Source organism: Panthera leo, chromosome B1, assembly GCF_018350215.1.
Source record: "Panthera leo isolate Ple1 chromosome B1, P.leo_Ple1_pat1.1, whole genome shotgun sequence".
In the NCBI taxonomy this organism is placed as follows: Eukaryota; Metazoa; Chordata; class Mammalia; order Carnivora; family Felidae; genus Panthera; species Panthera leo.
The window spans coordinates 33,521,163-33,544,680 of NC_056682.1; the positions used below are offsets into that span (position 1 = coordinate 33,521,163).

At 36.2% G+C, this 23,518-nt stretch overlaps 1 protein-coding gene across 1 annotated transcript in view; it reads right to left on the minus strand.

Annotated features, from left to right (window-relative positions):
* Positions 1–20,311, minus strand: part of ADAM7 (ADAM metallopeptidase domain 7) — a 63,279-nt gene extending 42,968 nt beyond the window's left edge. The window contains exons 1-3 of the mRNA XM_042933846.1: positions 20,260–20,311; positions 19,162–19,265; positions 14,601–14,677 (exon numbers count right to left, since the gene is read on the minus strand). Coding sequence (XP_042789780.1) covers positions 14,601–14,677; positions 19,162–19,265; positions 20,260–20,311 — 233 coding nt within the window. The remainder of the gene's footprint in view (positions 1–14,600; positions 14,678–19,161; positions 19,266–20,259) is intronic.
* Positions 20,312–23,518: the final 3,207 nt, after the last annotated feature.

Here is a 23,518-nt window from a genome sequence, read left to right on the forward strand (position 1 = left end):
CAAATCTCAGCACGTTCCTCTCATGATAAAAACACATAAGCAAAATCAACCCCACTCATACGAAAAGGCTTTCTGCCCAGATTTCATGATTTGGTAAACACTAGAAGAGACTGAAAGAGATTCTGGAAGCAAGTTGAGAAAAAAACTAGAGAAAATACTAAGTAAAGGCATATATATATATTTGATACAAAATATATTTGATGTGTATATCAAATATACATAAAATGCATATATCTTAACATATATTAACCCAACAACTATATATTCAGATAAAAGCAGTATGTATTAATCATAACAGAAATTTAGAAAACACAGAAAAGTATCAATGAAACTCGCTATAGAGAGACAACCTCTGCTAATATCTTCATGTAATTCTTCTTGTTTTAGGTTAATTTGTTTATTTTGAGACAAAGGGAGGGAGGGGCAGAGAGAGAGGGAGAAAGAGAATCCCAAGCAGGCTCCCTGCTGTCAGGACAGAGCCCGATGTGAGGCCCGAACCCACGAACCCTGAGATCATGACCTGAGCCAAATTAAGAGCCAGATGTTCAACCAACTGAGCCACTCAGGTTCCCCTTCGTGTAATTCTTTATAGTTTTTTTTTTTCTCTGCACAAGTTAAGGGATGGCATTCTGAGCAATCAGTAGAATGACTCTATTTTCCCACATGCCCTGTAACAAATCCCATGGGTATCCTCAGACCAAGAACTAAGGTCGTATATCTCAACTCTCTCAGTACGTGGATGCGACAGAAGTACATAGGGAATCATTGGATTCTTCTTACACCATTCTGTAATTTACTTAGTTCTATCTGAATTACCCTATGTGGATAATAGCCATTCTATTTTAAGATTTACGAGGCCCCAAGAAGAAAAGTGGAATATTGGCTCTATTAGAGAGGAAATGGTGACGGAGTAGAGAAAGCTCTAGTATCAGAACCATCACTTGGGTTTGACTGAATAGAACGAGCTCAAAATCACTTTGGAGAGGTAATACGTGCACTATCTTATATGAACGTGCAAAACAAACATTTGTGTAGTTTGTAGAGACATAAACACGTTCGTTATTAAAGTTGACATCATCCTCTCGACATAGCTGTTTACCCAACAATCTTACTTTGTTATCTCATGAATTTGAAAACAGATAGTTACAAAACACAATAAAGAAAATATTGAACTTAAATTAAACATATCCACCTGGGCGATGTTACTCACCCTTCCTCAAAGAGCTGGCAGAACAGTCACAATGTGCCCTACTCCAGCAGAGTCAGTAGATGTCCCTTTATGTCCATGCTTCGTGGACACAACCTGCCTCATTCTCAGTAACTCCCAAAAGGTAGGATTATATGTTCAGCGTGCAACCAGAATGCACATTTTAATGGGCTGAATCATCGTGGGCATCGCTTTTCTTTCCCCAAAACTATATTCAAAAATTTTATTTTCTTAGAAAACAGAGGATCCCACATTTTTCCGATGTGTGAATACAAAGTACTAGTATCTCATTTTTTTAAATTTTATTTTGAAATAATTGTAGACTCATAGGTAGTTACAGAGATAGCGTAGCAGAATCTGATGTCTGTGCACACCTCCCTCAATTTCCCCGGCGGTTACATCTCACATAATTATAGTACAATAACTATACTATAAGAGCCACTATAAGAGCCCGATGTTCAACCAACTGAGCCACTTTGTGGTTGTTTCCAACAAACCCAGAAATACACACTAGTCTAATGCATGTTTGTGTTCACGTGGCATTTTATCATAGGTGTAATTTGCACCACTGCAATCAAGATACAGAACTATTCCACCAGAAAATGACCTCTCATCTCTCTCACTGATCCCAGGAGTACAATTGCTTCCCCTGAGGGAGGTTGCATGTTTGTTCTTTTTTTAAGTTGCCAAATTGTTTTCCAGAGTGTTATATTATTTAATATTCTCATCAGCAATGTATTAATGATCCAGTATTCCTTATATCCTTTGCCAGCTTTCTGGCGACGTAATTATTGTTTTTGGTTTAGCCATTCTAATTGAATGAAATGATATTTCATTATAGTTTCATTTGCATTTCTTGAATGATTGATGATGCCACACATCTCTCAAGTGCTTATTTGTCACCCGTATATTGTCTTTGGTGAGATGTCTCTTCCTACCTTTCGCCTATTTTCTGATTGAATTGCTTGCGTTATTATTGTTGAGTTCTGAGAACTCTTTATTTTTCCAGGCGCTAGTCCTCTGTCAGTTTGCCAATGTCTCCTCCCAATTTGCAGCTTGTCTTTTCATCCTCATAATGAGACTTTGGTAGAGTTAAGCACTTTCGATTTCAATGAAGTCCAATTTATCAACTTTGTCTTTTATTAGTCATGTCAAATGAACTGATGTCAAGTGGAAGAATTCTTTGCCTTAGCCCAAGATCCTAAGATATTAGCTGTTTTATCTAAATGTATTATAGTTTTGCATTCTACACTGACACCCATGATCTATTTTGAGTTAATTTTGACATGAATTTGGTAAAAGCATTGAGATTTAGGTTGAGTTTCTTTTTTTTTTGTATTTTTTTGCTGGATAGTTTCAGCACCTTTTGCTGAAAAGATTCTACTTCCTCCATTGATTTGCTTTACAAACTTTGTCAAAAAAGAGTTGGCTTTACTAGGGTGGAACTATTTCTGAGATTTCTATTTGGTTCCATTGATCTCTGTGTCTATTGTCCTGACAGTCTGACTCTCTCTATAATAGCTCTCAAAGTGATTACTCCTGTTTTTTTTTTTTTCTTTTTTCAGATTTCTTTTAGCTACTCCGGTTCCTTTGTCTTCCCCTATAAGTTTTGGAATAATCTTGTCTATATTTATAAAAAGTCTTACAGTAATTCCAGTGGGAATTGTGATAACCCTATATATCCACTGGAGAAATTAACATCTTTCCCATGTGGTCTTCCAATTTAGTAATACAAAATAAGACCCCACCTATTTACATCTTTTTGATGATTTTCATCAGAATCTTGTAGTTTTCAGTGAACAAGCTTTGTATTTAGTTCTCTGATTTGTAACAGTTTTATTTCTTTTTGAACAGTTGCAAATGGTGTTACAGTTTAAACTTCAGTTTCCTCATGTTCATTGCGAGTGTTTAAATACAATTGATATTTTTATGATGCAATATTCTGTGACTTTGCTGAATGCACTTATTACACCCAGAAGATATTTTTTGTTTGATGCTTGGTTAGCCTGTTAGATTTTGTAGAATTTTCTATGCCAACCACTGTATGTCATCTGCAAGTAAGGACTTTTTTTTCCTTCTACCTTTCCAATCTATATGCCTTTTATTTCCTTTTGTTTCTGAGTTGAACTGACTAGATGTCCTGGGAATATGTTGACTAGCTGTAGTGAGAGTGTACGTATTTGCCTGGTTCCAGATTTTAGGAGGAAAACATTCAGTCTTTCACCAATAATAATCCTATGGCTGTAGGGTTTTGTAAATACTCGCTATCAAGTCAAGGACATCCTGTTATATTGCTAATTTTCTGAAATGTTTAATCATAAATGATTGTTGTATTTTAGCAAAAGCTTTCTTCTGTGTCAATTAATGATATCATGTGATCTTTTTTCTTCTTTCCATTGTTAATATGGTAAATTATGTTGATTAATTTTAGAATATTGGGCCAGTATTGTATTCCTGGAAAAGATCCCATTTGGTTATGGTGTATTACTCTTGTTGTGCATTGTTGAATTCTATTTAATTTTGTTTATACTGTCTTTGTTTGGTTTAGGTATCAAAGTAATGTTGGCTTCATAAAATGAGAAGGGAAGTATTCTCTGTGTTTTCTGGAAGACATTGTATAAACACCGTAAAGTTTAGTGATATTTTTCATCCACTCTGCCATTTTCAGTATTTATACAATTTGAAGTAATTATTACTATATTAAGACTTAAGTCTGCTATTTTTTTTGTTCCTGTTTCTTCTTTTCTCATGTTTTAGTTTCCTTTTCCTGCCATCTTATGGATTGCTTACATATACTTTCAAATTCCATTTTGATTTATCTATAGCGTTTTTCAGTGTACCTCCCTGTATAGGTTTTTTAGTGGTTACTCTAGATAATACATTTCATACACGTGTATGTATGTATATAGAAAACCAACCACGGTATGTCTTGGAATTGTTTGAGATTTATATATTGGAGATTGTCTGAGTTTATCCTGTTTTGAAGTTGTTCAGCTTCTTGAACCTGTAGGTTTTTAGTGTCTCCTTTGCCAAATGTGGGTATTTTCAGTATCAAGATATTCATTTGATATTTTTTCAGCTCCATACTCTTTCTCCTCTCCTTTGGGGTCTCTGATGACCTCAGTTTTTCATCTTTTGTTTTATTACCACATATTCCTGAGAGTGGCTTTTTTTTTTTCAGAAAATTTTCTTTGTTATTTAGATTGTGTAATTTCTATTATTCCATATTCACTGATTATTTTCTCCTGCCGTCTCTGTTCTTTTTTGTTTTTAATGTTTACTTTGAAAAAGAGAGTGAGAGAGCATGTGCACAAGTAGGGGAAGGGCAGACAGAGAGGGAGAGAGAGAATCCCAAACAGCCTCCATGCTGAGCACAGAGCCCAATGCAGGGCTCAATCTCACAATCATGTGCCTGGGCTGAAGTCAAGAGTCAGATGCTTAACAACTGAGCCACCTAAGCATCCTTGCCCTCTCCATTTTGATATTGAGCCCATGCATTAAAAGTTTTATTTTTTCCATGTATTTTACTTTTCAGTTCTAAAATTTCCTTTAGATTCTTATTTATATCTTCTATTTTTTTCTGAGGTTTCTATCCATCCCCTGAGACATTCTATTTTGTTTCATTTGTTTCAAGCATGTTTATAATTGTTCACTAGAGCATTATTTTTTAATGTCTATTTCCTTTTTTATATTAAATATAGTTTATTGTCAAATTGGTTTCCATACAACACCCAGTGCTCATCCCAACAGGTGCCCTCCTCCATGCCCATCACCCACTTTCCCCTCTCTTCCACCCCCTATCAACCCTTAGTTTGTTCTCAGTTCTTAAGAGTCTCTTATGGTTTGCATCCCTCCCTCACTGTAATTTTTTTTCTCTCCTTCCCCTCCCCCATGGTCTTCTGTTAAGTTTCTCAGGATCCACATACGAGTGAAAACATACGGTATCTGTCTTTCTCTGCCTGATTTATTTCACTTAGCATAATACCCTCAAGTTCCATCCATGTTGCTACAAATGGCCAGATTTCATTCTTTCTCATTGCCAAGGAGGATTCCATTGTATATATAAACCACACCTTCTTTATCCATTCATCAGTTGATGGACATTTAGGCTCTTTCCATAGTCTGGCTATTGTTGAAAGTGCTGCCGTAAACAGCAGGGTACGAGTGCCATTATGCATCAGCACTCCTGTAGTTTATTTATTTTTAAGAGAGAGGGAAAGAGCAAGCAGGGGAGGGGCAGAGCAAGAGGGAGAGAGAGAGAATCCCAAGCAACCTCCACAGTGTCAGAGCAGTGCCAGACATGGAGCTCAGTCTTACAAACTGTGAGATCATGACCCGAGCTAAAATCAAGAGTTGGATGCTTAACTGACTGAGCCACCCAGGTGTCCCTGTTCACTGAAGTATTTTTATGATGGATGCTTTGAAATTTTGTCTGATAATTCAAAGGTAAAATTCTGCCAGCAGACCCTGTACTACAAAAATCAGTAAAAGAAGTCATTCAGGCTCAAGGGATTGGCAGAAGATGGAAAATTGAATTTCTAAGAATAAAAAGATAGGAAATGATAAATAATCCAGGAAATAAAATTATTTTTTCATTGAATTTCTTTCAGGTACACATGACCACTTTAAGCCAAAATTATAGCCATGCATCATGGAATTCATAATGTTTACAGATGTATACATATCCAAATTAACATAAAAAATCGTGGTATAAATAGACTTATATGATTGTGAAGTTTTTACATTTTATATTAAATGATACAATATTAATTTTAAATAAATATTGTAATATCTGAAATAAAAGCTTAAACCTAAAGCAGAGAGATATTTCTAAAAACCCAATAGATAAATAAAAAGCCAGTAAGGAAGGTAATAAAAAAATCAAATAATCCAAAGATCCAAAAAAGAAGACCAGAGAAACAAACAACAACAATAAAAAACTCAGACAGAAATCAAATATTAAATACAACATATCATTCAAAACATTAAATGTTAATGGATCAAACATTATAATTAGAAATCAGATTGTCAGAATTTGCTAAAAAACAGCACCCAACTACTTGCCAAATTACAAGAGACACATTTTAAATAGAAAGACAGATATGTTGAAGGAAATGGATGAAAAATAATACATTACACAAAGAGTAAATATATGAAGGCTAGGATATTATGTTGATATCAGGTAAAATACACTTCCTGACAAGACAGATATTGTATAATGACATAATGATAAAAGAATCAATTTGCCAACATAGCTGGAGGTGTCATAAATCCAGACTTTAAGTTATACTATAAAGCTGTAGTAATCAAAACAGTATGATACTGGCATAAAAAAATACACATAGATCAATGGAACAGACTAAAGCCCAGAAATAAACCCACAATTATATGGTGAATTAATCAACAAAGGAGGCAACAATGTGCAATGGGGAAAAGTCTCTTCAATAAATGGTGCTATAGGGGCGCCTGGGTGACCCAGAGAGTTAAGCATCTAACTTCGGCTCAGGTTATGATCTCACAGTTTGTGAGTTCAAGCCCCCCTTCGGGCTCTGTGCTGACAGCTCAGAGTTTGGAGCCTGCTTTGGATTCTGTGTCTCCCCGTCTCTGCCCCACTGGTATTTGTACTCTGTCACTCTCTGTCTCTCAAAAATGAATAAAATGTTAAAAACAGTTTTAATGGTGCTGCAAAACTGGACAGCTACAAACAAAAGAATGAAACTGGACCACTTTCTTACACCATCCCAAAAAAATAAGCTCAAAATGGATTAAAGATATAAATGTGAGTCCTGAAACCATAGAAATCTTAGAAGAGAACACAGGCAGTAACTTCTCTGAAATTGGCCATAGCAACATTTTTCTAGGTAAGTCTCCAGGGGCAAGAGAAACAAAAGCAAAAAATAAACTATTGGGACTACATCAAAATTAAAAGCTTCTGTACAACAAAGGAAACAATCAACAAACCTAAAAGACAACTTACTGAATGGAAGAAGATATTTGCAAATGACATAGCTAATATAGGATTAGTATCCAAAATGTATAAAGAACTTAAATAACTCAACATCAACAAAATGAATAATCCAATATAAAAAATGGGCAGAAGACACGAATAGACATTTCTCCAAAGAAGACATCCAGATGTCCAACAGGCACATGAAAAGATGCTCAATATCACTCATCATCAGGGAAATACAAATCAAAACATAATGAGATATCACATCACGCCTATCAAAATGGCTAAAAGCACAAGGATGTGGAGAAACGGGAACCCTCTTGCACTGTTGGTGGGAATGCAAACTGGTGCAGCCACTCTGGAAAACAGTGTGGAGGTTCCTCAGAAAATTAAAAATAGACCTACCCTATGACCCAGCAATACCATTGCTAGGAATTGACCCAAGGGATACAGGAGTACTGATGCATAGGGGCACTTGTACCCCAATGTTTATAGCAGCACTCTCAACAATAGCCAAATTATGGAAAGAACCGAAATGTCCATCCACTGATGAACGGATAAAAAAATTGTGGTTTATATACACAATGGAGTACTACATGGCAATGAGAAAGAACGAAATATGGCCCTTTGTAGCAACGTGTATGGAACTGGAGAGTGTGATGCTAAATGAAATAAGCCATACAGAGAAAGACAGATACCATATGTTTTCACTCTTATGTGGATCCTGAGAAACTTAACAGAAACCCATGGAGGAGGGGAAGGAAAAAAAAAGAGGTTAGAGTGGGAGAAAGCCAAAACATAAAAAATTCACCATAAAAAAATTATAAATATGTCTGAACCTAATAGTTAAGCTTCATAATACATGAAACAAATATTAAAGGAATGGAAAAGAGAAAAAAATGGAAAGAAGAAAAACAATTTCAAAAACCATAGTTCAATATTTTGACACTCCTCTCTCAGCAATGGACAGAGAAAATAGACACATAAATTAAATAAAAATAATTCTAAATAATCCACCACTTTTTCTAATTGCTGTTCATAGAATATTTCACCCAACACTGTAAAATACGTATTCTTTTCAAGTGCACATGTATGTTTAATGAGTTAGAAACATGCTTGGCTATAAAAAATTGTAATACATTTTTAAAAAATATGATGTTATACAAACTATATTCTTCATCAAAAATAGAATTAAAATAGAAAAATTTGACACAACGATATATTTTTTAAAAAACACCAAATATTGGGGAGCGTCTGGATGGCTCAGTAGTTAAGTGTCTGACTTTGGCTCAGGTCATGATCTCATGGTCTGTGAGTTTGAGCCCCATATCAGGCTCTGTGCTGACAGCTCAGAGCCTGGAGCCTGCTTCAGATTCTGTGTCTCCTTCTCTCTCTGCCCCTTCCCAGCTCATGCTCTGTCTCTCTTTCTCTCAAAAATAAATAAAAATTAAAAAAAAATTTTTAACTCCAAATGCTGGAGTTAAATAGCCACTCTTAAGACATGAGCCAAAGAAGAAATCTCAAAAGAAATTAGAAAATATTTTGGAATAAATGATAATAAAAATACAACATATCAAGATTTTTGAGATGCATCTAAATTTATGTTTAGAAGAAATATCATAGCTTTAAATACTTTAAATACTTATGACAGAACACATGAAATGTTTCTATAAAAAGAGAAAAGTAACCATTAAATAAGTGGGACAAATAAAATAATAAAGATAATAAAATAAATCAGTGAAATAAACAGTAACATTAGTAAAATACAATTTTAGTTATTTGAAAACATCAAATTGATAAACTCCTTTATATTAGTCAAGGAAAAAAGAGAACTCAAATAACCAATATTAGATATTATAAAGAGATTATCTCTAAAGATATTACAGACATTAAAAGAATAGAATAGAATGAGTAGAACGAAAGAATAGAATGAGGGAAAAAAAGAATAGTAAAAATATTATGAAACACCTTATGCCAAAAATTTGACAACTTAGATGAAATATACATTTTCCTTGTAAATTACAATCTAAAACTGACTCAATATGAAGGGAAATCTGAATAAGCCTTTATTAATAAGATTGAATTTGTAATCATAAAATCTCATTCCCACACATACACAAAAAAATCCTCAAGGCACAGAAAGTTTCATTTAGGAATTCTAACAAACATTCCAAAAATGTCCTTTATAAATATAGGAAAAGAAAATACTTTCTAATTCATGTTATGAGATCACCATAATCCTAATATAAATATCTGGCTATGACATTACAAAAAATGAAAAATACAGAATAATATTAATCATTAACATGGTTTTAAAACCCTTAACAAAATAGTAGTAAACTGAATACAGCAAAGAGTTTTTTCCCAAGAGTACAAAGAGATGGTTTAGTATTCACAAATCAATTAGTGAAATTGCCATATGGACATTTCAATAGTTGAAGACAAAACACTTGCAGCAAATTTCTCAGGCAACTATCTTAATCTAGTAAGGTAAACCAATGACAATTCTCCTAGCAATATCATATTAATCCTTTAATATTGAATGTTTTCCCCTTAAAATAAAAAATAACGAATGGTTGCCAACTCTCATTACTTCTACTCAAATTGTACTGGAGTTTTTAATCATTGGAATAAGATATAGAAATAGAAGGAATAATGACTAGGAAGAAAGTAGTAAACTGTCAATATTTGCTATTGAAAATCCTTAAGCAACCTACAAAACAATCAATAGATTCATAGATGAAACCCTAATAGAAAAATAAAATAATGAGAAGCAGTTCTGCTTACAAGAACGCCACAAACATTACACATGTAGAAATAAATTTAACAAAAGACATGTGAGAGCTCTACACTATAAACTACAAAACACTGTTGATAGCAATTAAAGACCTAAGTAAATATAGAGATACGACATGAAGAGTTTTAATGTTATTGATATCAATTCTCTCCAAACTGATATGCACATTCAATAAAACTCCAAACAAAATTCCAGGGCTTTTAAAAAATAAAATGAACAAATGGGGCGCCTGGGTGGCTCAGTCGGTTAAGCGTCCGACTTCGGCTCCGGTCATGAACTTATGGTTTGCTTTGGATTCTGTGTCTCCCTCTCTCTCTGCCCCTCCCCTGCTCATGCTCTGTCTCTCTTGGTCTCAAAAATAAAGAAAGATTAAAAAAATTAAAAATAAATAAAATAAAATTACCAAATAGATTCTAAATTTTAGAAAAATGGAAAGGATCTAGAATTTTTAATTTCTGAAAGAGTAGAACAAAGTTGGAGAGGTTACCCAAACTGGCTTTTGATTTACTATAAAGCTGCAGTAAACAAGACAATGTGGTCGCGGATTCAGGATTGAAAAGTAAATGAACAGGATAGACTAGAGAGATCCCAGAAATAATCATTGGATCTTGTTTAAGGTATGAAAACAATTCAATGCAAAGAAAGGCAATGTAACAAAGTGGGCTGGAATAACTAGCTAAGCATATGGAAAGATAAGAACCTTGACCTTCCCACAAATTGCCCACACACGCACACATTCACGATAGCAGATCAAATCTAAAAACCAAAACAATGAAGACATTAGAAGACGGTTCACATAAAGCAATTACCATAAATGAAACATGTGATAAATTAAAATTGTTTTCAAACGATAAATTTTTACTTTTTAGGAGACACAATTAAGAAAATGAATAAAAAAATCACAGAATGGAAAACGCCATTAACAGATATATTTGACAAAGAGCTGATCTTCAAGATATAAAAAGATAATAAAAAAGGTTTTCAACAGGGGCTGCAAGTTTATTGAAAATGAAATATTACCACAAACTCACTAGTGTAACTAAAATTATAAAGGGGAGCCCCTGGGTGGCTCAGTCAGATAAGCCTCCAACTTTTGATTTCTCCTCGGGTCATGATCTCACATTTCGTGAGATTGAGCCCTGCATCCGGCTCTGTGCTCTCAGTGCAGGGCCTGCTTGGGATTCTGCCACTCTTACTCTCTCTGTCCCTCACCTTCCTCTCTCTCTCTCTCAAGACAAATAAATTAAAAAAAAATTATAATGATGAAGACGACAGGGAGCAACTAGAATTCTCATATGTTGTAATATACAAAATTGTACAAACACTTTGGAAACTGATTGGAAGCCTTTTATTTATTTATTTATTTATTTATTTATTTATTCATTTATTTATTTTTATTCTTTTTAAAAAAATTTTATGTTTATTTTTGAGAAAGAGAGAGAGAGAGAGAGAAGAGAGACAGAGAGAGACAGTGCAAGCAGGGGAGGGGCGGAAAGAGAGGGAGACACAGAATCCGAGGCAGGCTCCAGACTCTGTGCCGACAGCAGAGAGACTGATGTGGGGCTTGAACTCACAAACGTCAAGATCATAACCTGAACTGAAGTCGGATGCTTAACTGACTAAGCCACCCAGGCAGCCCCAATTTTTTTTTTAAATAACACTCTATGACCCAGAAATTTCACTCCTTGGCTTTGACCAAGGAGAAATGAAAGCATGTATCATATAAAGGCTATACAAGAATGCCCATTTAAGCTTTACTTGTGATGGCCAAATTCTGGGAACAGCTTAGGCTGTCCAACCATGGGAGACTAAATAAATAAACTGTAGTATATTTATACAATGGAATAATACTCAGAAAGTAAAAGACTCAAACTTCTGATACTTGGAACTACATGAACGAGTCTCATTAATGCAATGCTAAATTAAAGAAGCCGTATGCAAAAGAGTACATGCGGTGTAAACCTATTTATAAGAACTTCCAGAATGGACAAAAATAATTTGCAGTCGATGAACCTCTATGAGCAGGTTTTGAGGGGAATCGGTTAGGAAAAAACAGAAGTAAATTTTCTGAGTGACACTTCTTCTATGGTTCATTTTTGTAAAAATTTGGGTAACACAGGTATGCGCATTTGCCAAAATTCAATGAATATACACTTAAGATATGTGCATTTCTTTGTATAAAAATTTTAAATGAGAAGAAGAAAACTGTAAACAAATCTTAAATTCTAATGATCTGCTGCTTGTTGAAGTATGTAGTGGGAAGTTATGTTAATGTCTAAAATGTATAAAAATAAGATGATGGATGGATGGATGGATGGATGGATAGGGGAATGGATAGACAGGAAAATAGGATATAAAACAAACATATTAAAATGTTAATGGGTATATGTGCATATGTATATCTTCTTGGGATTATGGGTATATGTGTATTCATGGGTATATAAATGTTCACTCTAAAATTATTTCAACTAAAAATAAAATAAAATAAAATAACTTCAACTTTTCTCTCTGTGTGAATTTTTTTTATAACAAACTGTTGGTTAAAAATGAAAGACATACAACAGGTAAATAAAATACAATCATATTTGTGGTTATTTTCAAAACACATAGGTATAACTTTTGGTAAAGTGCTTGATTATATAACATATTCTAAATTAATGTTTCTTTTGCCTCATATATACATACACATGTAACTTTTCAGCTATTATTGGATTTACTATAGTGAAAACTAAGTTGACCCAATCAGTGTTTCCACTGGATGAATAAAAATCTGATCTGACATGGTTGGTCTATGAAGATTTACCTCTATTTCTCAATCTCAGCTTATAAAATAAGTATTCGGTATGGTTAAAACCAAGTCAGATGAAACTCACAGGGGAAATATGGGAAAAAGTGGCTACAAAAAACAAAACCCAAGACAAAAGTCTAAATTAATAAGATCAAGTTTCTGTTTGTTACCATAAGATATGAAAACATCTGAATAAGTAGTATTCACAGATTTGAAAGGCTCCATGGTATGCACTAAATTCACTTACTTCTTGGAGGGGACTAAAGTAATGTTGTCCATCAGAGGCATCAATATTAGATTAAACTACTTTATACGTCCACAAGTCTATAATATGCCACTCCAGGCTGATTAACAGAATTACACAATAGCTAATGTATAATGAGATTTGGCTACTTGAGGCATAGGCAGCATGGAGTAATTTCAAAAACAGGTAGATCTGAGTTAGAGAATCAGCACCATCATCTGCACTGTGACCCTGACAGGTTTTTGCTTCAGTGAACCTATGATTTTTCCTCAGTAAAATAAAAGTAAAATCATATATTTGCTTGTATGGATATTGTGGGAATTAAGAGAGCACTCTGAGAGAAGGCATATAGAAATTGCTCAATAAATGCTAGCCTTCTTCCATCCTGAGAATGTATGCAGAGTCTGAATAAATTATCAATAGAATTATGTTCTTAGATTAATTCTATTTCTGTGCATCTGTCCAGTGGGCAACTCTGGAGTGGAAGAAAGGTTTTTTGTTTGTTTCTTTGTTTTATATTTTTTGTTGCTGTTCTTTTTAGCTAATAGGCTAGAGTCTCCATTCTTTTTTTTTTTTTGAGAGAGAGAGAGAGAGAGAGAGCACGTGTGCACATGCAATTGGGAGAGTGGCAGAGGGAGAGAAAAACAGAATCTCTTTGTTGTTGTTGTTTTTATTTTTAAAAAACTTGAATATAACTTATTGTCAGATTGGTTTCCATAAAACACCCAGTGCTCATCCCAACAAGTGCCCTCTTCCATGCCGATCACCCACTCGCCCGTCTCCCCCACCCCCATCAACCCTTAGTTTGTTCTCAGTCCTTGAGAGTCTCTTATGGTTTGCCTCCCTCCCTCTCTGTAACTTTTTTTCCCCCTTCCTCTCCCCCATGGTCTTCTGTTAAGTTTCTCAAGATCCACATATGAGAATGAATCTCTAGCAGGCTCCACACTCAGCAGAGAGCCAGACATGAGACTTGATCCCACAATCCTGGGATCATGACCTGAGCCAAAATTAAGAGTCTGATGCTCAATCACCTGAGCCACCCAGGTGCCCTCCAATCCTTCGGTAGAGTTATCCTTCCACTTAGCATTTAATAATTCTTCATGATTTTAATGTTTGGGTCTGGGAGGCAGAGCTATTGTGTATAGGAATGGCCCAAAGAAAAACGATGGAAATTTAATAGTAACAACACAGAAGTTGTAAGGAAAGCTAAGGAAGAAATGAAGGCCATTAGAATTATTTAGCTAACACAAGATAACCTGATGAAGTAAATTCTTCCCAGTTCTGGTTTATTCTCCCACAGAACTTGGTTTGATATCTATTTTAAAGAACTTAGCAGTCTACTCTAAAAAGCCATGTTTTTTAAATGTCCTTTGTTCCACTGATTCACAAAGGACTCCAAGTTTCCAAATAAAGAGTAACTCGGGAACTGAAGGGTAGTGTCTGTAATTGTTGTTAAGATGTCGAAATGCAAGGGGCTTATATTAGAAGACTAGGAATTCAGAATATATACAGGTAACAGTGACTTGACGAATTCACTTCGCTGGCAGTTTTTACAAAAGCTGACATACTACAGACTAACACATCTATAAGGTGATGAATTATAACAGGACTTACCTTGATTTTAAAAGGTGAAGTATTAAGGTTTTTCTAGTTAGCCTTAGTTCATACAACAATTCTTCTTCATAAGTTTCCTGCAAAACAATATCCATCGCATGGCTTAAACGTGTGCTCATTTGGTGTGTGTCGGGGTGGGGAGTGGGGTGGATCCTGGGATAAATTAGACTTTATCAATCTATCTGGCAACCCAGCAGTAAGGGCCAGACAAAATGATCAATACGGATTAGGCTGAGTGAACGAGAACCAATATACAGAAGATTTTGCTTGTAAGTTATGTTTTCGTTAAATTTTTTGATGGGCATTTTTTCTAGTTATAAAATAAAATGAAAGGAAAGGAAAATATTTATAGTCTCTGCTCATAGAGCTTTTGTTTATGTATTTTTAACAATTTTGGGTATAGTGTTTTATAGTCTACTGTCTCACATAAAAATAAATTATGACCATGACCATTTTCCTATCCCAATAAGTGTTTTTCATAGCATGTATTTTATGGCTGAAAAGCACAATGTGAACTTATTTAATCTATATCCATATCAGAAATTTGATTTGAGGTATTCACTGTAGTTAGACATAATTTCTTTATCGGCAAGGTGGAAAAAATGCAAAGCTTTTAGAGAAATACTGCAAAATAACCTGAAGAAAGGAAGCACAAAATTAGAATTTCACCAGAAATTTACAGTGGTTCTTGTTTTTTTGCCTTAGATGTTAACAGTAATGAATTGATAACTTATTGTGACAAATTGTTTTCTTCGATGACCATTGGGAGTGATATTTTTCTTCTGTTCATTTAGTTTATGTTGTTATTTGTATACTCGTATATGATTTCCTAATTTATATCCTTTAACTGTTTTCTTTTGTGGTATTTTCTTTCTTTATAATTCATAAGAACTATTTATAATTTCAGGATTTACAGTTACTGATCATATGTCTAACACATTTCTTTAGTTTATTGTTCACCCATGTATTCAATAGCTGTCATTTCAGGCATACTGATCATACAGAAAATACAATGGTGCACAAGATAGAGGTCACTGCCCTTATGGAAGCTATAGCTTGGCAAAGAAGAAAATCAATCAAATGTAACTGAGTATTATTAAGCATCACAATAGGAGAAATGAAGTGACTGTGTGAGGGATGTAGAAAGAGGAGTCAGGGGCAGAGAACAGCACATGCAAAAGCTCTGACATAAGAAAGAGCTTGACATGTTTGAGAAATCCAGAAGAGTTCAACATGGCGGGAAAAGCAAATGTAAATTGAATAAATACGAAAAATGCCAAGATAGGAAGGCGCCAAATCAGGTACCAACTAGTTAGTCACTTAAGAAGATTTGGACCTTATCCTAAGAGCCAAGAGAAGAAAAAAAGGCAGAAGTAGGTATGGTATTTTAGGTGGTTTACTTATTATGGGTAATGGATCAGCAAAAATCACAACCGTAGGCAGGAAAAGCATTTAAAGACTGTTGCCGGATTATAGGTCACTTGGGCAGGGGAGTGGCAGCAATGATAAGGGGGGGAGGGTGGATAATTTCAAAGGATATTTATTTACATGCTGGAATCAGCTCAGTGATTCTTTGATGGGGGAGGCACAAGTGAGGAGTGAAGAATTCCCTCAGGCTTCTAGTTTGTTTAAACTATGCTATTGAAATGAGGGTCTTCTGAAAAGGGGCAGCTTTGAGGAAAGGAGGGGAGTTTTGCGTTTGTTGAATGTGAGGTGTGCATTAGGGCATTTTTGACTGCAAGTTTAACGTAAAACTAGGACTTTATCATAAACACATAATTCACAGTGGGCCAGCAAGAACCTGGGTGTTTATTCAAATAAAAAGGGTGGATTTGCATTTACAAACAGAGGGAACCGTATACATTGTGTATTAGCTAATATTCAGACACTATTGTTAATATTGTTAAATGTGACATTATCGTTATTCTTGTCATTACTATTGTTTCTACATGAACAGAATTTTGTGATTTTATATTTAACTTAGAATTTTATTAATCTTATTTAATTTAAATTTTTTTTAAATTTTTTTCCTCTTAACGTTTATTTATTATTGGGAGACAGAGAGAGACAGAGCATGAACATGGGAGGGGCAGAGGGAGGAGGAAACACAGAATCCAAAGCAGGCGCCAGGCTCTGAGCTGGCAGCACAGAACCCGATGCGGGGCTCGAACTCAAAGACCGCGAGATCATGACCTGAGCCGAGGTCGGACGCTTAGCCGACTGAGCCACCCAGGCGCCCCAAATTTGTTTTCATTTTAGAATCATTTTAGACTTAGAGAAAAGTTGGAAAGATAATACAGAGAATCCCCATGGACCCCACAACTCAGATTTCCATATTGCTAATATCTTACATGGCTATTATGTACCTATCACAACTTATGAACCAAGACTACCATTATCAATTAATGTACACATTTATACAGATTTCCTTAATTTTGTTTAAAGTCCTGTCTTAGGATCCCATCCAGGACAGCACATTACATTCAGTCATGCTTCTTTAGGATCCTCTATGACAGTTTCTCGGACATTCTTTATTTTTCTGAAAACGTTGACGGTTTTGAAGAGTAACAATCAAGTATTTTATAGGTTGTCCCTCAATTTAGGTTTTTCTGAAATTTTTCTTATTACTGGATTGGGATTGTGGAGATTTGAGGGAAAAAGGTGCCATTTTCATCGCATCATACTAAAAGTACCTACTATCAACATGAGTTATTACTGATGATGTTAACCTTGATCAGCTCACTGAGGTGACATTTGTCAGCCCTTCTCCACTTCAAGGTAACAGTGTTTCTCCCCTTCCATGTTCTTCTCTATGGAGAAGTCACTATGCACAGTCCATGCTTAAAGGGTGGGGAGTTATGTCCATCTCCTGGAAAGGGTAGTGCCTATGTCAATTTTTTCACTCTTATGAATAGATTCGTCTATCCCCCCTCAATTTATGGAGGGGATATAGGTTCATGGGCATTAATTTATCTTTTTTTATGGTCCAAAACTATGTTATTAACTTTGTTGCTCAAATTGTCCCTTCTTTCACTACTGGGAGCTCCTTCCTTTGGCTCCTATGTTCTTTTGACATCCTCCCATCGATGCAAGTTTGGGTTGTTTGAGAATTTCCTCACTTTCTGGTAGCATAAGATGCTTCAAACTCATCTTGTATAATTCCTGCCCCAGGCCAGGCTCATCTTGCATACTCATAATGGGACTTTTAAAGCTTTTATTTTGAGAGAGAGAGAGAGAGAGAGAGAGAGAGAGAGAACACACGAGGGGGAGAGGCAGAGAGAGAGGGAGAGAAAGAGAAAGAATCCCAAGAGACTCTGTGCTGACAACACAGATCTAGGGCTCGATCTTATGAACAGTGAGATAATGACTTGAACAACAATCAAAAGTTGGACACCTAACTGACTGAGCCACTCAGGTGCCCCCATAATGGGATTTTTAACGTAAGTCCTGATTTGCACAATGGTGGCACAAGATTGGCTTTGCCCTCTTGGGTGAGTACCAAACTTCAACCAATAAAAGTTTTGCTTTTTTTTTTTTTTATTGTTGACCTGCAATGTTATATTAATAAAACGTTTAAGAAGGTGATAAAGGAATTGGAGATCAAGAGAATACACTATTTGTAAGGAGATAACTAGAGAAAAAATGGCTAGACATTATTTCCCGATGGCCGCAGGTAGAGAGTTGCATTTTCATGATCTCAAGCCATGGGAAAGACATTTAGGTGGGATCTTTTGGAATGCTGAAATGTGTCATGCTTATGACTGAGAAACCTAACAAATGAGAGCATGGAGGGCTGGCTCTTTTAGTCTTGGAGGGAAGAAAAGCAGCTGCCCTGGGAAAAGTTTACCCACTCAAAAAATGTTGGAGCAAAGTGACAGTCAGTATTCTCCATGGACCAAGTAAGAAACCTAAGGCTCACAATGCAACTGCCTGGTAATAAATATCTAAGGACAGTCATTGAATGCCTTTCATAGTAGCGGGAGTTGAAAAATTACCCAATTTTGAAATTTGTTTCCTATTATATGTATTACATATTGTCTGCATAAACATTTAGGGTTTTTTTTTTAAATAAAATCTTAAATGCTTATGTTTTAACACCTGAATAAACACTATTCTAAGCAACAGGCCAAATGTGTTCCCGTGAAAGTTGTCCAACTTTGCTGCAGAAAGCTGCTATAAAGCAAACAAACCTGCATATTACAACTCTGAGAAAGCAAAATGCTCAGAGATTACATTCCACGGGCACCAGCTCAGAACAAACGAAGTTGCCTTAAATCAGTCCGGAAAGCTGTTAGTGGAAATCCTCTGTTAGTGGAAGGTTTTAAATGGCACCCCCTAAAATCCAAATTTTACTCCGTCTTATGTCCTAATCCATCAAAAGCTTGCTGCCTCCACAACCCTCACCCCCACCAAGCACACGCTGTACCCTGGGTGGTGGGGCGGGGGGAGTCCGCAGAAACATCGAGACTCCTCTCTTGTTCAGTTCGGATTGGAGCACAAGCTGGCTTTCTACATATCCTGTGAATGCAATAAATCCTATTTATTCAATCCAAACGTGTACCTGTACGTCATAATCATGGATGTGCCAGACATCTCTCTTCTGCATCAGAGGAAGCCTTTTCGGATACACCAGTTCTTGGCCCTCTACTCCAAGGATTACCTTTTCTAAAAGGAAACATAAGGGGGAACATACATCCGGCATTAACATTCACCCACAGTGACTGGAGAACAAATATTCTCACAGAGTTCACTTGCCCTCAGTTAGCAGTCATGTACAGCATCACGAGGAAGTAGATCCCCATTCACAGGTGAGGAAATTGAGACTGTCATTTCCAAATTGGGAAAATATAAGCAAAATTGGAAAGTAGACCAAAAAACCATGAGGTCCTTTGGCTTTTTCCATCTCTCCACCTTGTTCTGCGGTTGCCTGTCTCCTCACGCCTGTCTCTGGATTCTGCCCCCTGTCCCAGCCTGCCCTGGGATGGATTGTAGATGGTAAATTACCGATTTTAGTGTAAATTACCAATTTTTGTCTCCCAGGAACATTTGCATTTGAAATCTTGACCCTCTTAGATACATACAAGTCTTTCTCTTGCTAAAAAAGGTTTGAGGTACTCTTGAATCAGTGCTGGACATAATATTCTACACAACCGGTGGCCATCTGTGAGGTGAGCCCTGGTAACCTCCCTAAAGAGTGATAGGGAGGAAAGACCATAGGATTTTAGAATCTGCTATTATCTGAATCAAATAAGTTTTACCAGTTTATTAGCAGTGTGACCATAAATACTATATCCATTCTCTCTGATCTGTATATATTATTCTCAATTCCTTTATCTATAAAGTGGAGACAGTAACTTAGAATTTTACGTGTGCTGATGTACAAAGTGGCCAATGGCCAGCTCGACGTGTGCAATGTTGCAGATATTCAGAAATGTCCATTCCTTCCTCCTTCTCGGTGTAAATCAGAATATATAAGACCGAGAAGGTGTCTCATAGAATCTCAGTATTTGTCATAACTGGCCCAAGTCCTATGCTATGTTCTCAGCGAAATCATCCATGGGAATTCCTGTTTTTATCATTTACAGTTTAAATTTTGTGACTAAAGAGACATTACCTCATAGCCTAGTAAGAAAACCCTAATAAAAAGATTAAGACATACCTTTAATCTGAGAAATGAGTATGATCATGAAAAGCAAAGTCCCGGGGAACATTCTGAAGGATTCTGGTGGAAGGGGGCACAGGTGCTTGAGAAAAGATGTGCACAGCTCCCTGCCCTTGCTTCCTCAGCGGGGTCAAAGCGCCCAACAGATGGACAGGCAGTTTTGATGCAGCACAAGGAAGTGTTCCTTGCTTGTGTTGCATCATTTGTGAGGTGCCTGAGGCTAAAACCCGGAGGGTTGACATCATGTACTAATTAAAAGGACTACTGAGGTGCTGTCATGGGGGTGGACTGGGCAGAGATCCCTGCTTCGTGCCTGATATAAATACAATTCTAGAGGTACTAAAAATCCTAAAGTGAAAAAAAAATCATGTGGGTCTTAGAAAAAAAAAACATTAAAGAGCGTTTATATAAACTTGGGTTGATGAAGGTGCATAGGAAGAATGCCACGTGTAGGAATTGTAAAGGAAGATTTGTTAAAACCAGTTAGAAATACTGAAACCTTTTTCCCCTAGCTATTAAAGAAAAGCCTATGCCGCATGGGGCAGGGGCATAATGGCCTTTCTAATGGTGCCCCAAACACAAGATATTAATTCATATTCCACCCCCAGCCTCCACTCCTACCCTTATAAAAGAACCCAGAGTCCTGAGGCAAGAAGAGAAAATGAGGGGAGATAACTTGATCTCCCCTCCCCCCACCAGTTTTATCAAGATATAACTAACAGACAGCACCGTGTAAGTTTAAGGTGCATGGTGCAATGACTTGATTTACTCTTATTGTAAGTTATATCCCAGTAAGTGTAATTAACATCCATCATCCCCTACAGATGCAGACACAAAAGAAAAAAATGGCTTTTTCTTTGTGATGAGAGCTCTTAGCATCTGCTCTCTTAACAATTTTCAAATACACCATATAACAGTGTTCACTATATTCTCATGTTTTACATTTTGTCCCTAGTACACATTTGTCTTGTAACCGGAAGTTTGCACCTTTTGACCACCTGTATCCAAACTCATTTATGAAAACATGTTCATGCCATAAATCACATATAAATTTAAATTAAAAGACAAAAACTCCAGGAATGTATGCAAGGTAAGGGTAAGTGTAAGGGTAAATATCTTTATAATATGGAACTCCTTCAAATCAATACAAAAAATAAGACATTAATAGACAAATGTGCAAAGAACCTGTATAAGCCTATCTCTATGCCTATGATCTCTTCTTACGTTAGGAGAGATATCCCTTTGCCAATATAATCCTTTGGTGTTTGGGATTCTATCTCCTCCCCCATCTCATATTATTGATTATCCCTCTAATATTCCCATAAATTGAACCAATCTATGATAACTAGAAGCATTCTTTTAATATTTAAATAAGTTTAAGTCTCTTCCTTTCAAAAAATCCTCCCCTCAGTCCTATATTCCACAGACCCCTACCATCACCTTGTTTTCATTCCCTTTTCAACTAAACTTTTCACAAAGTTTATCTCTACTTCTTCTGGCAATTTTCTCCCTTCTAGCTCATCCTAACACATTGTACTCTGCCTTCATTATTCTGCTGATATAGCTGATCAATCTTGCCTATCATTTCACAATTTCTATATCCAATGGCTATTTTGGTTCCTTATATTACTTGCCCTCTTAACAACATTTGGCACTCTTGACCATATCTTCACCATTGAAATACTCTATTTAACTCCCTCGACACAGACCTTTTTAATGTTTTCCTAGCCCTCTGGCAACCTGTGCGTGCATTTCTTTTTTTACCCAACCTTTAAATTTTGGAGTTCCTCAAGGTATTATCCTATACCCTCTTTTCCTCTAACTGTATGCCTGTTCCAAAGCCATCTTATCATCAGTTACGGCTTAATTATCATCTCTCTGCGATGTCCCACATTTATACAGCTAGCCACCTGAATGGTAGACCTTTACATCCAACTGTCTACTCAACATCTTCACTGGCAGGGCTCAAAGCCCCTGCAAACTCAGAAGGTGCAAAACTTGTTCTCTGTCTTTCTTAATGATGTCAATATCCATTCCACCTTGCGAGTCTGAAATCTGGTAGCCATCATTGATATCTCTCACAATCGACCAAATTTCATTCTGAAACAAGATTCTCTTTTTTTCTGAAAACTTATGTTAGTTTATCACACACGCATCTAAGTATTTTATTATCTACCTCCTCCAGCAGACTATAATCTCCAGAAAGCAAATATTCTGTTTGTTTTTGCTTACTCTGGTACCACAAACCTAACAGCGTGTTGCAGATAGACACGACATTTAATATAAAATTGTTGAATGCAAGAACATAATTTGCAGCATCATTATTGCCTGGTTACACCCTCATGTGTTTCCAGAAATTTCGAACATCATTGAAACAGCTTTAATGCAAATGATCATCTCTACCAGTAGAGTCTATGACACTCTTTCAGGTCAGTGCAAAAGAGAGGTGAAGACTGATGAGTGTCCTCAGGGTATTTGACCCATTATCAAACCAAACAAATACTCATCCACACATCAAATGGAACTTACCAGCTTATTCATCATGACAGTCAAAAAGATCATTTTAAATTGGGTGACAGGAACTATATTGAACTTGCCTTTGTCACAGTCAAAGCTGTGGGAGATAGAAGAAACAATTTTTAAAATACAAATTGTGAGGGGCGCCTGGGTGGCTCAGTCGGTTAAGCGTCCGACTTCGACTCAGGTCACCATCTCGTGGTCTGTGAGTTCGAGCCCCGCGTTGGGCTCTGGGCTGATGGCTCAGAGCCTGGAGCCTGCTTTGGATTCTGTGTCTGCCTCTCTCTCTACCCCTCCCCCATTCATGCTCTGTCTCTCTCTGTCTCAAAAATAAAGAAATGTTAAAAAAATTAAAAAAAAAATACAAATTGTGGAATCTCAATTATTTATAGTGTCATGGTAAATGGTAAGGCTTTGAGGCCTTAGTCTGGTGTCTTTGTTCTAGTGACAGCCAGACTAACTCGCTGCCATATCTAAAGTATTACAGATACAGTATTATCTATGGTTAACCCAGGTGAAACAAACAAGCACTTTCAAAGAAGAAACATTTTTGTAACTTACTCAGGCCACCTGCTCAACAAATGGAAGGCAGAGATTAAAAGAAAATGTCTGCCTGACTCGGTGTTCTTTCTATGATATCCCGGTGTCCCTTTTTAGAGAGGGAAACAAACTTTACTCTTTCTCAAAATCCCACTCTAACCAATCTTTCAAACTTGGAGAATGTTGCACTCAATTCCAA